The sequence below is a fragment of the Morus notabilis genome, unplaced genomic scaffold (genome assembly GCF_000414095.1).
Source record: "Morus notabilis unplaced genomic scaffold, ASM41409v2 Scaffold1897, whole genome shotgun sequence".
Lineage (NCBI taxonomy): Eukaryota > Viridiplantae > Streptophyta > Magnoliopsida > Rosales > Moraceae > Morus > Morus notabilis.
In genome coordinates this window covers 93,803-107,385 of record NW_010357674.1, presented here as the reverse complement: position 1 = coordinate 107,385, position 13,583 = coordinate 93,803, and the positions used below count along the sequence as shown (strand labels likewise).

Here is a 13,583-nt window from a genome sequence, read left to right as displayed (position 1 = left end):
CCGAGGGAGCCCTTAAGTTTAGCGATTTAAGTTTTTAATTTGAGTTGAATAAGATTGTGGATTTAGAATTATGCTGCAGAATCAAACATAATTAATGAGATTGTTTGTTTTAAGGGTTCTATTTGATTTAAGATCATAGTTCTTCATTTTGTTATAGTATTTTTTTTTATAAAAAATTTAAAATTTAAAAATTAGAATAATGAATTATGATTTTAAATTTATGAACCAAATGTCACTAATTTAGTGTAAGATTTTATTTCGGGAGAAAATCATAAAAATTTTATTTTGAGAGAAAATTGTGAAGATTTTATTTTGAGAAAAATCGTTAAAGATTTTCTGGACATTTTCTTATTGAGTTAATTTGAAAGGAGATTATGTAAACATATTGTGCAATTTCATCAAAGAGATAAAGTGCAAGATGTTGTTGAGAGAGAATCAAAGGGATAAAGTGCAAAATGTTGTTGAGAGAGAAAATGCACGAACTTAATAGAGAAAAATATTCAAAAGATTGTTTGTGAGTGTGTGAGCATATTGAAGTATTCACCAACTTTCGGGAGAGAGATTTGAAGCTTTCAGGAGGAAGCGCTCTATAAGTCGAAGAGAGTTTGCTGAGCAGATAAAAGACGTGCGGTGCACGCTAAACAATCACTGTAAAGATTCGTCATAATGATGTCATTATCTAGGAGGAAGTCTTGAGTGAATAAGTTCGTCGGTGTCTGTAAATCTTTATAACATAGTGAACTGTTTATTGTTTAGACGCGACCCCGTAAATGTAGGTGTCCGTACCGAACTGCAATACCATATGGTGTGTTCATTTACTTTCTACATTTTATTCTGCTAGAGTATCTGCTACAGTGTTCCAACACTATCTGTGACACCTGACATAAAAGCAGATCTAACAAAGTATATTAGCCTTTAATTCAAAAGATTTGAATTATCACAGTATCAGTGCCATGCTACTATTTTTCTTTAATTGGACTGGAGAATTCGAACTTTGAATTTCAACGTTCGAGGCATGAATATGAATTTACTGATAAATTATACCTACAATCGCTATAATAATATAAGTTGTTTTTTTTTTTGGCTAGTTGCAATGGTACTAAGGTCTCATTCAGTTTGCTAATTTGAGTTTTCAATTTGAATTGATATGTGATTTTATGTGAGAGTTTTTAACTGTAGTAAAAAAATTAGATGTGATTATTTTTTAGAGTTTTTAATTATAACAAAATTAAAATTAAAAACTCGAATCGATAAAATACACTTCCACATATATGTTATATGTTTAGCCTTAATTTGAATTCAAACTTTCTTTGTTTCTTTTTGATACATTACTTTTAGGAATATTCAACAAGCAAAGTTAGAAAGATAATCCTAATATGCTACATTGGACTCTAGTGATTACTGCCTGTTATTGCTTTATTTTTCAAAACCGCAACATCACCGTGACTTAAGAATAACTGTATCGGTTTTTATTTTTATTTTGTTCCACTTAACAGAATATGATAAGTATGTGCCATTGATAAAAAGTTTCATGTTAGGATTATAATTACATTCGTAAAACTGACAAACCGTGTGTTTTTTTTTTTTTATGAAAATAAAAATGAAAATATTTTTAATTTTAAATAAAAATTATTTTTAAAAATACGTTTAGTAGTTTTATTAAAAGATTATTTTTAATTAAAAAAACTCATTAATGTATTTCTTTCTACTCGAGAGATGAAAAAATAAAAATAAATTATTTTTTTTATTTTATACTAAATTAAAAAATTATTTTTATTTTTTATCTTTATTATGTTAAATACTGTTTTAAAAATATTTTAATTTTTTTTTAAAACATAAAAAATAAAAATATGATCAATTATAAAGAGAGCTCATAATTTTGAAGAAGGATTTTGGACACCGATGTTGTCTCACTCTCAGTAAAGGGCAACGTTTTCTTTCTCAACGCTGTATTTCTTGTAGAGTGTACTTGAGACGAGAGAGACAATATTGAAAAAGTAAACTACGAGTTTCACGCTTACCGATACGTTAAATCAAGACCAAAATGTGGGCTACAGATCCAACTCATAGGCTTGGAAAAAGCACCCAAATTGAAACACTTTCTATCAGTCAGCTCTCTCGCCACACACCCCATTTATTGTTCTGACAATGACAAGATGTATTTGGTGACCTATCTTATTAACTTCACTCAAAAATTAAAGAAATGTTTATTTTTTATATTCATTTTAATTTTAAATCATAATTTATAATTTTTTATAATATTTTTTTTTATAAAAAATACACATAAAATAAAAATAATCTTAAATTATGATTTTAAATACATAAATTAAACATCTAATTTTTTTTTTTAAAAACCTACCAATCCCATTGATAAGTGTATTCTTTCAGTAAGAGAACCGTAGATAATTAACGAAGCCATGTAATATTTAAGTCTGTTTACCGTATAAATTTAAGTTTTTAATTTGAGTTTAGATATGTTGTAATAAAAAAAATTAAATGTGATATTTTTTAAAAAATTTTAACAATTAAATTAAAAATTTAAATCGGTGAGATAAATAAGACTTTAATTCATGCCTTCTGGTTTAGATAATAGACAGTTATATTCAGTCTTTCGTTCAAAAGAATTATGTAGTAGCATAAGAAAAAATAAGAAAAAAAGTGTAAACTTATAAAAATATGGATAAATATAGATCACATTTATTTCACTAATTTAAATTTTTAATTTTAATTTTATTACTGTTAAAAACTCTCATAAAAATCACATTTTTTTTATTACAGAAAAAATTCTCATATAAAATTACATCTCAATTTAAATTGAAAATTCGAATCCGTAAACTGAAAGAGACCATAAAGTATTTAGCATAATATTTATGCTCAAATAGGATTTATACATTGCATATCACGAAAAAAAAAATTACAGAGATAGTCAAATGGTAAAATCTCTCTTTGCTAAGATGCATTTGGATTTCGTTAATTTATCGTAATTCCAATGGTTTAGATTTGTTTCTTAAAGAAATTCTCCTTTCATTTATTTTCATGTTTTAAATGTCAAAGAGAGATCAATAATGGGGAGATAATTGGACATAGCACTGGTTTTCTATCCAACAGCTTCTGCTCTGCGCTGAACATTGCGTTGTTTCTTTTCACGGTCGGAGCTCGCAGCATCTTCATATTGCGTTTGTTTCTTTGCATCAACATCGTCACATGGATTTGTTTGCTTTTCTGATTATGATTTGACCCTTCTTTAAAGCAGCCTCGGGTCTTTAAGTGCATAATTTCGGTGGATGTGAGAAGAACGTGTGGGTAGTCAGGTTTCCGTACGGATATGTACTCTGTTGTCCGTTAAAGGAAGAGTTTTATTGGATCTCACTCCTAAAGTGGGCATCTCTATTATTGTTAGTTCTGGCCTCTAGGCAGCTCATCAATGACTTATTTTAATTAAAATTCGTAATTCAGTTTATAATTTAAATTTTATTATAGTAAAAAAATTTTATATAAAATCACATCATAATTTAAATTAAAAATTTAAATTAACAAACTATATAAATCCTAAATATGTAAATATTCAGTAATGAAACTCTTTTCTTACCAATTTAGTACAAGAAAATCTCTTTTTGAAATCTTATCACATCCTGAATATGTAAATATTCAGTAATGTAACTCTTTTCTTACCAATTTAGTACAAAAAATCTCTTTTTGAAATCTTGTCACATCTTAGAGTCGTGTTCTTTTTATAAATTTGAATTATAATTCAACTCTTAAGTTTCGTTCATTTCCCCGATTCAAGTTTTCAGTTTTAAGTTTCTACAGTAAAAAATTCTCAAAAAATATCACATCTAACTTTTTCTGCTACAGTGAAAAATTTTTAAAAAATGTCACATCTCAACTTAAATTAAAAACTCAAATCCGCGAAGTGAACGAATCCTTAGTATAAAATTTGAGTTTTAATTCAAGTTTTATCGCTCAACCCTATGAAAAGAGCACCCATTTTCAACTGGATTGGATTGTTATACACGAATCATGGATTTCTTTAACAGACAGAGAATTCCTTATTGCATTTTCTACTTAAATTCCAAATAAAATACGCGTGAGAGAGTATTATTAATATCTTGATATAACCCTAATAACTATTTACCTGCATGATGTTATTGAAAAGGACAATCACTGTAGCTTCAGGAGACAAGAAACATTTGAAAAATGAAACTACGCTTATGCCGCTCCATGGATCTCTCCTCTATGCATGAATTGGCTTTGAGATCCAACGTTTCTATCAACTTCATCTTTTCTTGGCTCACTTTACCACAAGTCTAACTATGAGACTTTTAAAAGGAAACTCCAAGAATTGCGGTAGAAAGTTAGGCTTGTGACGGGAATGCGCAAGGAAGAGCATTTGATAAAACTAATTAGAGAATTGGCTGAAGTTTTAGGATGTTTGCAAAGCAAAATCACCTCTCCCTCAGTCCAATGACAGATTGCCAGTTCTAATATTACGCTGCTGATGAGCGATCTCTTTTCCGAGTCGAAACTGGGATAAGTTTATTTCTTCTGGTCTTCCACTAAAAGGAGAGGCAAGCTTTGGTTTGAACCATCTTTTAAGGGTTAAACCATATATTCTGATTTTTCCATGTGATTCATGCCCTTGGTAAGGTAATCCAAGCCTTCTTAATAATGCTGCTACTGCCCGGCCAATCCTGTTAATGAGATAATATGTCATATTCACATTAATAATAGTGAGAAGACACGTGTACTAGAGAACGCCACAATAAAGAAATGAATAGAATGTCGAATGTGCCACCAGTTGAGAAAAATCTTGATTTAATTTTTGGTCCATGATGACATGCATCTACTAAACCTTTGATTTTATTATTATTATTATTTTTTTTTTCACAACATTTCTCCCGGATTATATAATAATTTCATTGATTCCCCAAGACTGCCAACATGGATATTGCCGTTTTCATAGCTGATGGTTCCACATACGAATACGCGTGTGTTTTATAGGTTCATTTACCCAGCTACGAGCCATTCGTAACTTCTTATCAGTACCAAATTCAACCAATCACAAATGGTATTGTTTATCTTGGTAAACATCAAATACACAAGTGAAATGAAACATCATTTTGATTGCTTTTTTTTTTAATTTGTCAAAGGCATGTTGTAATGACTCACAGGCCAGTCCTCTTACCTTCCAGCAAGGTTGATTGTCTTCTCTTCCTTGGGAGACGTAAGTTGGGCTTTCTCAACAGGCAGTAAAATGGTAATTGTTGGTAACTTTGCACCTGCAAAAAATGGAAGAGAGGCGAGAACAGCAAAACGCTATTAGTATTGAGCTTAGATTAAAAGAAAAGGAAAATGGAAACAATTTTTCTAATCTCAGATCTGGATGAAATTTAACCCAAAAAAAAAAAAAGTGGTAGAGATTATAGTACCAGCAGCAAGCCGATTTTTTAGACCTTTCAAAACAGTTAAAAGGTACACCTGGCAAGTATCAAAAAGACTTCCATTAATATAAATTTTGAGCTTCTGTATCATGGATGTTACCCAACTATTAAAAAAAAAAAAAACACACCATATGCTCAAAGTGTGTGATAAACATAATATCTCTCCATATAAGATACGAATTTTCACTGTTCTTGTAGAAAGTTGACATTGACCTTAAGTATGTTTGGTAGGAAAGAAAAGTAGAAGGAAGAAGAAGGTGGAGGGATTTTGGGAGGAAAAATGAAAATGTAGGTTGTTTGGTATGAGAGAAAAGAGAAAGGAAGAGAAAATGAAGTGGAAAATAATACATGTGGGCCCCACCATTTTTTTTCTTTCCACAAATGGGTAGAAAATGGGATGGAAAATAGGGACAACTCATTAAAGTGAGCAGAGTTACTAAACTACCATTTTCTCCATCAACATCCAAGCAAAAAATTTAAGGGTATAAAAGTAATTTACGAGTAGGATTTTTTCTTTCCTCCCAATTTAACTTCCAATACCAAACAAACAAGTGAAGGTAAGCTCATTTTCTTTCCATTTTCTCATACCAAACAACATAAAAGAAAATCAATTTCCTTTCTATCATTGCTATTTTCCATCACTTCCATATTTCCTTTCTATCCTATTTTCTTTCCTTCCTACCAAACATAGCAAGAGAGAACGCACCTCAGCAGTATGAATTTGCAATTCCCTTGTATCAACAATGACAGGACTTTGCTTAAAGGACACACACGAAATAATTCCAAAAGAGGCAGCTTCCTGTTATCACAAGATGATATCATATGGTTTCGAGTTAGTTTCCATTACAAAACATGAAGCCCAAGAAAGCACTGCAAAATTAAGCCATACTCACCTCTAGTAATGAAAAAGCACGGGGGTCATATTCACCAAACCCATCTATCAGTGACGAAAGATTTGAGGGTCTTGATGTGTCGACACTTACAGCTAGATTCTCAATGAGCCGGTTTTTCAATGAGGGATCATGAGGGAGCTGCAAGCATCCCAAAACTTGGGATAAAACATCAATTGTAGGGGTCACACCAGCAGCAATTGTGTCACGGTAGACCATTAAGGCTGATGATGTCCTGTACAAATATCATTGTAATGCAGAAATTGAGCAGAAGCATATTGCAAGCAAGAATTCTTATTCATGATTTGTAGATAACTAATTGTCTATACCCTTTCAGGGAAACACAAGAATCTGAGAACTACTTAGGAGGATATAGCCAGCGTTAGTAGTTTAAATTCTCTTGCTCAATGCAGTAAGCAGAATCATATTTGGAAGAAGAAAGTTTCTGCTCCAAGCACAGGTTCAAACCTTTTTCTCAATTACTTTTGTTGTTTGTTCTCTAACATTGGATGGGCATAGAAATCATTTCATGGACTGTATATAAGCAAGTTAAAAAAATTCAGTTACATTCACTTCCTGCATATTAAAACTCATTTATGTTTATCTGAAATGCGGAACTCATTCATGTGCTTTCCATCGCCCACAAGCAAAAAAGTCTAACAGAACCATTCTAAAGGTTGAAGAATCAAATACCATTTATTGACAACTTGTGGCCGGCCTGGGTCAAAGGACAAAACAGGCTCACCAAGTGTAGAAGCATTCTCATATCTCCGTAAGCACGTGCCTTATGATCATATATAAAAGTATAAGTAAACTTCACAGAAGAAAACACAATACAATAGCAACTGAAGATGTTTCAATAGAAGAATTCAAAAAAGAACATATTTTGATTAATGTCTGAAAGTACAATGTAAAACCAAATGATAAAAACAATGGAGATAAAATAATGTTAAAACTTACCGAGTATGCATCTAGACATAAGAAGATTTGGGGAAATACCATCCTTTTTGGCTTGAGAAAAGAGCACGAGGCCTACTTCTAGATCATCCTTTCTACACGTTACAAGGTGCACACACGACAACAGTGAGATTTTTGAGTTCGTCAAGACAGACATTTGTTAAGAAATAACTTATATACCGATCTAAATAACTCACTTTTCACTAGCTACTAGTAGAATGGAGTAAGTTATGCTATTTGGAGACAATCCTAATGCCTTCATTTCTGATAGAACTTCCATAGCCTTCTGTAGTTGATCACCATCACCTGTAGTGAAGTTTAATTGTATGTCACATTGAAGGAGTTTTAAGAAATCATGTTTCAGGAATAAATGTGCAAAATTTACAACTTCTAATAAAAGGAAAATAAGTTTCCTAAAAATTCAAAAAACATATATGAATATCGCTTGAAGAGAGCAACAGCTCTTTTCCCAAGAAGAGGGAAAACAGAAAGCCACCATTGTAACTTACACAAAGCAGTAATCAAAGCATTGACAGTGGAAACAGTTTGCTCCGACTTAGTTGACTTGAGATCCTCATATAGCTCCAGTGCTTTCTGCCAGTTTTTGGCCTGTAACAAGGAATAGGCAATTTCTTCATTAGCGCAGCAGCTCCGGCAGCATAATAGAACTTCCCTTTTAAGCCTCTTACAAGGAATGGTCCAAGCCTAACTAAAACAAGTCTATAATATGACTGCACAAAAGACGTACATTGCTGCAGGCTCCCATCAATGAGCTATAGGATACAGTTCCGAATTTTACACCTCGATTCTTGGCTTCAGATAGGATTTCAAAGGCGGCATCTAGTTTTCCAGCATGCCCTGCAGCATCTATTAATGCACTGAGAAACATCTGCACGAAAGCCAAAAACCTAAATGAGAAATCGATGCATCCTAAAAGAAAAACAGATGAATTCAAAGTTGACATGAATGAACGAAATGAACATTGGTATCCTGCCTAGAAAGACAAATCAGTTTTGACAAACTAATTTTCACGAGCACTAAACTTTGTCTAAATTACAAGGTTTTTTAACATCTCCATGTAAAGTCTATTGCACATCTAAATGTGTCCCTGGAAGGATCTAGCTCTCATAAAATTACCTCATCAGGGAGCACTCCTTTCCTAGTCATGTCATCATACACATTACGCGCAAACTCCCAATCACCCATGTGGCTGCTAGTATTAACAGCAATGGTGTAGACCTCCGGGGTTCCCTTTAGGTTATATTGATGCACCATCTTATATACTTCTCGAGCCCGATCAACCTATTAATGATGCAGTATTTAGTAAAGCGGAATTTGAATAAACATTATGAAGAAATATGAAGGGTAAATAATCCCCTTGGAATAAAGAGGCAAACTTACCTGGCCAGAATTCGCACATGCCTTCATCAATGCACCAACAGTGATATGATCAGGGTCTATCAGCTCTGGCTCTGCTGTCATTTCTGCTAGCACATCAAAAGCGCGATCAACTGCTCCTGATTGACCACATGCAGTAATGAGCGCATTGAATACAACTCGATCTGGCTTCACGTTCTACTGCATGTTATCAGCATGAACACTTAATTTGAAATCATTATGAAGAATAAAACAACCAACCACATTTATCCCCAAACATTGATATTAAGTTACAGAAAGAACTTGGCGGAATAATGTCGCTAGTGGGCGAAAGAAGTTTTTAGATGCCCTGAAAGAAACATACCTTAGACCTCATTATACCATAAGCACCAAAAGCCTTTGCTACTTGACCAGCTCTAGCACAACCATCGATAAGTGACCCGTATGTGTGAACATTTGGTTCCACTCCATCATTAACCATCTTATGAAACACCTAAGAAATTGTGCAGTGCAATTAACATGGGAACTGACCAACATAACACAACCTCAACCCCCCTCCCCCCTCTTCACATAACATAAATCGAATGTTCTATTCAAACAAATAATATAATACAATATGACAAATAACCATCTGGCGGCTCAGATATTAGACAAGTCTATATCAAGATGGTGTTAAGCATCATTACACCTGATGGTGATCAACATGAACAGGATAAGAATAGTATCCGAAAATTATTCGGATTTATTTCACAAAACTGCCCAGAAGAATGTAAAAACCAAGATTTAAATCAGAATCCCCAAAGAAGATACCATACTTCAAACATTGAATCCACTTTGCCACTCTTAGCACAAGTTGATATCAGAGTAGTGTAAAGTTTGCAGTCAGCTTTCAATCCAGCCTCCTGGACGAGTTGCATAACCTTGAAGGCTCCTAAATAGCACCATACAGAAATCATTAAGATGTATATAACTTAGAATGGGAACAAAAATTGTGAGAGGGAATTCAGTTATCAATCAACAAAACTGTCAAATGCAAGTACCCTCTGGATCTTGGGAACTCGTACAGACAGACATAAGCATGTTATATGTACTCAATGTCGGATAAGGAATCAAGTTCACGTAACGAAAAGCTTCATTTACAGCCTTCTGAAATTTGCAGATTTTAAAGAACTTTGCATGATAAACCTGAAAGCACAGAATCTAATTAGATAAGGGAAACTCTATAGAAAGTAACAGAGCTTTAACATTCCAGCTGCCTAAGACCGCTTGGTCTAGTGGCACAGGGGGTTCGGGTGGGGTGGGCTTTAGGGGAAGGTTGTGGGTTCGATCCCGTGTCGTATCAAAAAAAAAAAAAAAATTCCAGCCATAGGGGAAGGTTGTGGGTTCGATCCCGTGTCGTATCAAAAAAAAAAAAAATTCCAGCCAAAAAAAAAAAGAAGACAGAAAACAGAAAACAGAGCTTTAACAATTAAAAAGAGACACTCACCTTATTCATGTCCAACAAACCCCTTCTTTCCATGTCTTCAAGCAATTCTACAGCATCAGATAACCTAATACACCCATGTCAATCAATTTTAAGCTCTAAGCTGTAAAAACATTCTTTAAACAAAAATGCTCGACAGCAATACTCGACCGATAAGGCACCAGAGAATGTAGTTCATTTTAAATCAAACGTGTGATTTAAAATTTGTCAGCTATACGCTGTACTGCAACCATGAAATTTCTCAAGAACTACCAACAAGCATCTAACCATAGCAAGATACCTGCCATCCTTTACCAAACGATTGTAAGTGCTTATTTGCTCTGAAGGATGATGTTTCTGCTCAACGTCCAGTCCATTTAGGCGGGTCAACTTGGCTGGAGCTTTATGGTTATTCTGAGCCAAATTTCCTTTTATTAGGTCTCTTGAATATCCTCTGCCCTGTCCTGAGTTTTTTCCACTACGAAGAGTGCCTTCTTTATGACTTGAAAAAGGTATTTTTGATTCATGATTATCTGAATAAACAAACGTTCTTCATATAAAATCAGCATAATGGGAAAACTAAAAAAGTATGAAACTGCCAACAGTGAAACACAGCAAAGCGAGGAAAAAGTATCCTTCTTCTCTTTTCTTCGTCTTTTTTTTCGCCCTCTTTTCCTTCTTACTCTTGACAACACCATAAAAAAAATGAGATCAAGTACTTTGGTTCCGTGGCATTACCTGCTTTAAGGGGTGGAAACAGGGCGGTTGCTTCTCCGCCTTTCACAATGGTGTCCCTCAATGATGCAGAAACCGTCTTGCTATTCGGAGCAGAGGCATTGGGAGATAATGAGTTATGACCATTGATTTTTCCTATACCTTTCTCGTCTGACTTGTTTTCGTCATAAAACATGTGAAGTTCTTTTCTTACCGATTCACCAAGCAAGAAATTATAGCTTGTCATTTCTCCTTCTTCACCAAGCCGTCTCTTATCCGTTTCATCTTCATGCAATTCGGCAACTGAATGACCATTCACCTTGAATTTAGACACGATTTCCTCTTGCAAATGGACCGAACCGTTGTCTTGAACAGAAGCGCTGCCAAACAGAGATTCGCTGGACTCAATTTCCTCTCGCAACTTGTCCAGTTGAAATCCGTTCAAACTTTCCGGTAAATTCAGAGGTTCCAATATAGCTGATTCAGAAAGCAGAGGCGAAAGAGACTGGTCCAAAACACTAGACTCGTTTAGAAATGTCGAATTACTGGCACCGGAAACGAGCACACCAGAACCAGATGACTGTAATGCGCTGGTGACAAGAGTCTCTTGGTTCATCACTGTAGCATTGTGAAACTGCAGTGGAGCCTGTTTCTCGACGGAAGCGTGGCTATTCTCTCTGTTCTCATCCTTCAACAATTGCTGTACTTCCATTTCGCGAACATCTCCGAAATCAAGCATCTGACTCTGGATGACATGGTTCATAACATTCCCTCCCATTTGAGGTAACGCAAAATTTGCAGGTCCAGGCACCTAATTTTCTTATAAAATTAGAAATTTGGAAACATAATTACATGAACTCATATATATGAACAAAGGCTACAAAAAATCTTTAAAAATTTCTACTTTAGAGTCGAATGCTGAATCATAAAATTTCTGTGAATAGAGCTGAATGCTGAACTACAAAATTTTCTATATATGTATTTGAATGCAGAATATTTTGACCGAAATTTTTTTCCAAATTAATTTGTCAATTACAACCCTTTCCATTTTAAACAGTCTAAGATAACAGTACTGGTCTTTAAAGGGAATATTAATTATTAAGTCGCTAAATTGAAGTAGTAAGCTTTTTACTGTAGAATCTTTTAACAAAAGTCCAAACTAAAGCTAAATTTGAACCTCTCTGGCATTCTTCTTCGACTTGAAGAAATTCCAGTAGACGACAGAAGCAGCGGAGACGGTGACGACGGCGACTACGACGAGGACCGGATGCGAACCGAGAGAAGCTCTGAAGAGGAAGCGCGAGGAGCGAGAGTGAGACCACGGCTTCCTCTGTCTTCCGCGAGAGCGAAGCGAGCCTGGAGGCCGGAGATTGTGGCCGCAGCCGAGAAATTCTCTTCGGATTGATCGGAGACTGGAACGCGACGGCGAAGCGGAGGAGGAGGAGGAGAGCGGCGTGCACGAGATGAGCGTCAGAATTTGAGGCTTCGCAGAAAAGCGAACGTCCATGGAAGCAGGAGAGAGAGAGAGAGAGAGAGAGAGAGAGAGAGAGAGAGAGTGGTGGTTTTGGGTTTGAGGCTTTGAAGAGTTGAGGATAGGAGACGAAAGAAGCAGAGGAGGAGAGGAGGAGAGAGTGATGACTGAATAGAGGAGCGAAGCAACGTTCTTTCATTTTAATTGGTTTTTTTTTTTTGTTTGGTTGTATGGTTTTCGTTACGCTCATCCATAATGTTGCTTACGTGGCATCATTTCCAATCGCTTTTCGACTTTCAATGTTGGTGTTTTGTCCGTTTCCCAATTTCCGTTTGGCTGATGGCTGCCACTTTTCTGCCGGTTGTTTTCAATGAGTTGAGCCACAATTCTCATCCCATGCGCTGCTACCCGCCACGTTGAAACGACGTCATTTTCTGCCGTTCGTAATTTGGTCTAATAACGCAATACTGATAAGTACGTCGTTTGCTCGAAACACCTCACAACGGTATGTTTAATGTCGTCTGTTGATTTGTTAACGCCGTGACGTTTTAACCATCTGGTGATTCACTTGATTGATGTGCAAGTTTGGTGTCGTTTTACTGTTGACTGTTGTTTTTACAACTTTTCTGTGTTTTAAATATTTTTGTCCAGTTTTCAAGTCAACGTCGTTTTCTTATTTTTCATGTCGTTTTCATAGTCAATGTCGTTTTTTATTTGAAAACGAGTTTTCACTTTCTTTCACGGTATTATCTCTGTCTCTCCACTATTCCGCTTCTTTTTAGGAATTGAGTTTCCACATTATATTTGCTGATATATTGGCCAAATTTTTTCGTAGACTATGCTGATGGTCCAAACCTTGCCTACCTTTCAGTTTTCAAGTTCAATGTCGTTTTCTATTTAGGGGTCGTTTTATGTTTAATAAGTTATCGCTTTTGTCGTACGGTCGTTCCCCAGCATATAACCAAGTTTTCCATTTGTATTTTAAAGGGCCACCTTTTTCCGGGTTGGTTAACCCAAATAAAACGACGCAATTTTAGATGTCGCTTCCAATAACCAGAACATAAAATCTGGGGATATCTCTTCGAAAAAAAAAAAAAAAAAAAAAGAGGGAAAAGGACAATTCGCAGCGTTTCGGTACGATGCATCACAACCGAACAGGTGCCTTTCGACGAATGCGGTTTTGCGGCTCTATATTTGAATTGAAAGCCGTTTTCCCAAAATATATGTGTTTTCTGATATCACTCCTCAATCTCTCCAGTCTCTCTTTCAAT

General features: G+C 35.0%; 1 protein-coding gene across 1 annotated transcript; it reads right to left on the bottom strand.

The window, feature by feature from the left end:
- Window positions 1–4,115: 4,115 nt before the first annotated feature.
- LOC21386778 (pentatricopeptide repeat-containing protein MRL1, chloroplastic) lies at window positions 4,116–12,496 on the bottom strand. Its single transcript, XM_010090381.2, has 19 exons — window positions 12,019–12,496; window positions 10,866–11,652; window positions 10,429–10,660; window positions 10,152–10,215; window positions 9,706–9,850; window positions 9,481–9,596; window positions 9,030–9,158; window positions 8,690–8,863; window positions 8,426–8,590; window positions 8,037–8,177; window positions 7,798–7,897; window positions 7,486–7,594; window positions 7,292–7,383; window positions 7,025–7,115; window positions 6,335–6,566; window positions 6,148–6,240; window positions 5,430–5,478; window positions 5,186–5,279; window positions 4,116–4,691 (listed from the first exon to the last, which is right to left on the bottom strand). Exons 1-19 carry the CDS (start codon window positions 12,346–12,348, stop codon window positions 4,457–4,459), a joined length of 3,378 nt encoding a protein of 1,125 aa, XP_010088683.1. The 5' UTR covers window positions 12,349–12,496; the 3' UTR covers window positions 4,116–4,456.
- Window positions 12,497–13,583: the final 1,087 nt, after the last annotated feature.

Excerpts from the sequence above, each read along its gene's own strand:
- LOC21386778 (XM_010090381.2), bottom strand. The coding sequence starts at position 12,348 with ATGGACGTTCGCTTTTCTGCGAAGCCTCAAATTCTGACGCTCATCTCG. Across the intron at positions 11,653-12,018 it reads CGAAGAAGAATGCCAGAGAG|GTGCCTGGACCTGCAAATTT; the intron begins GTTCAAATTTAG and ends TAAGAAAATTAG. Across the intron at positions 10,661-10,865 it reads GTTTCCACCCCTTAAAGCAG|ATAATCATGAATCAAAAATA; the intron begins GTAATGCCACGG and ends TTGTTTATTCAG.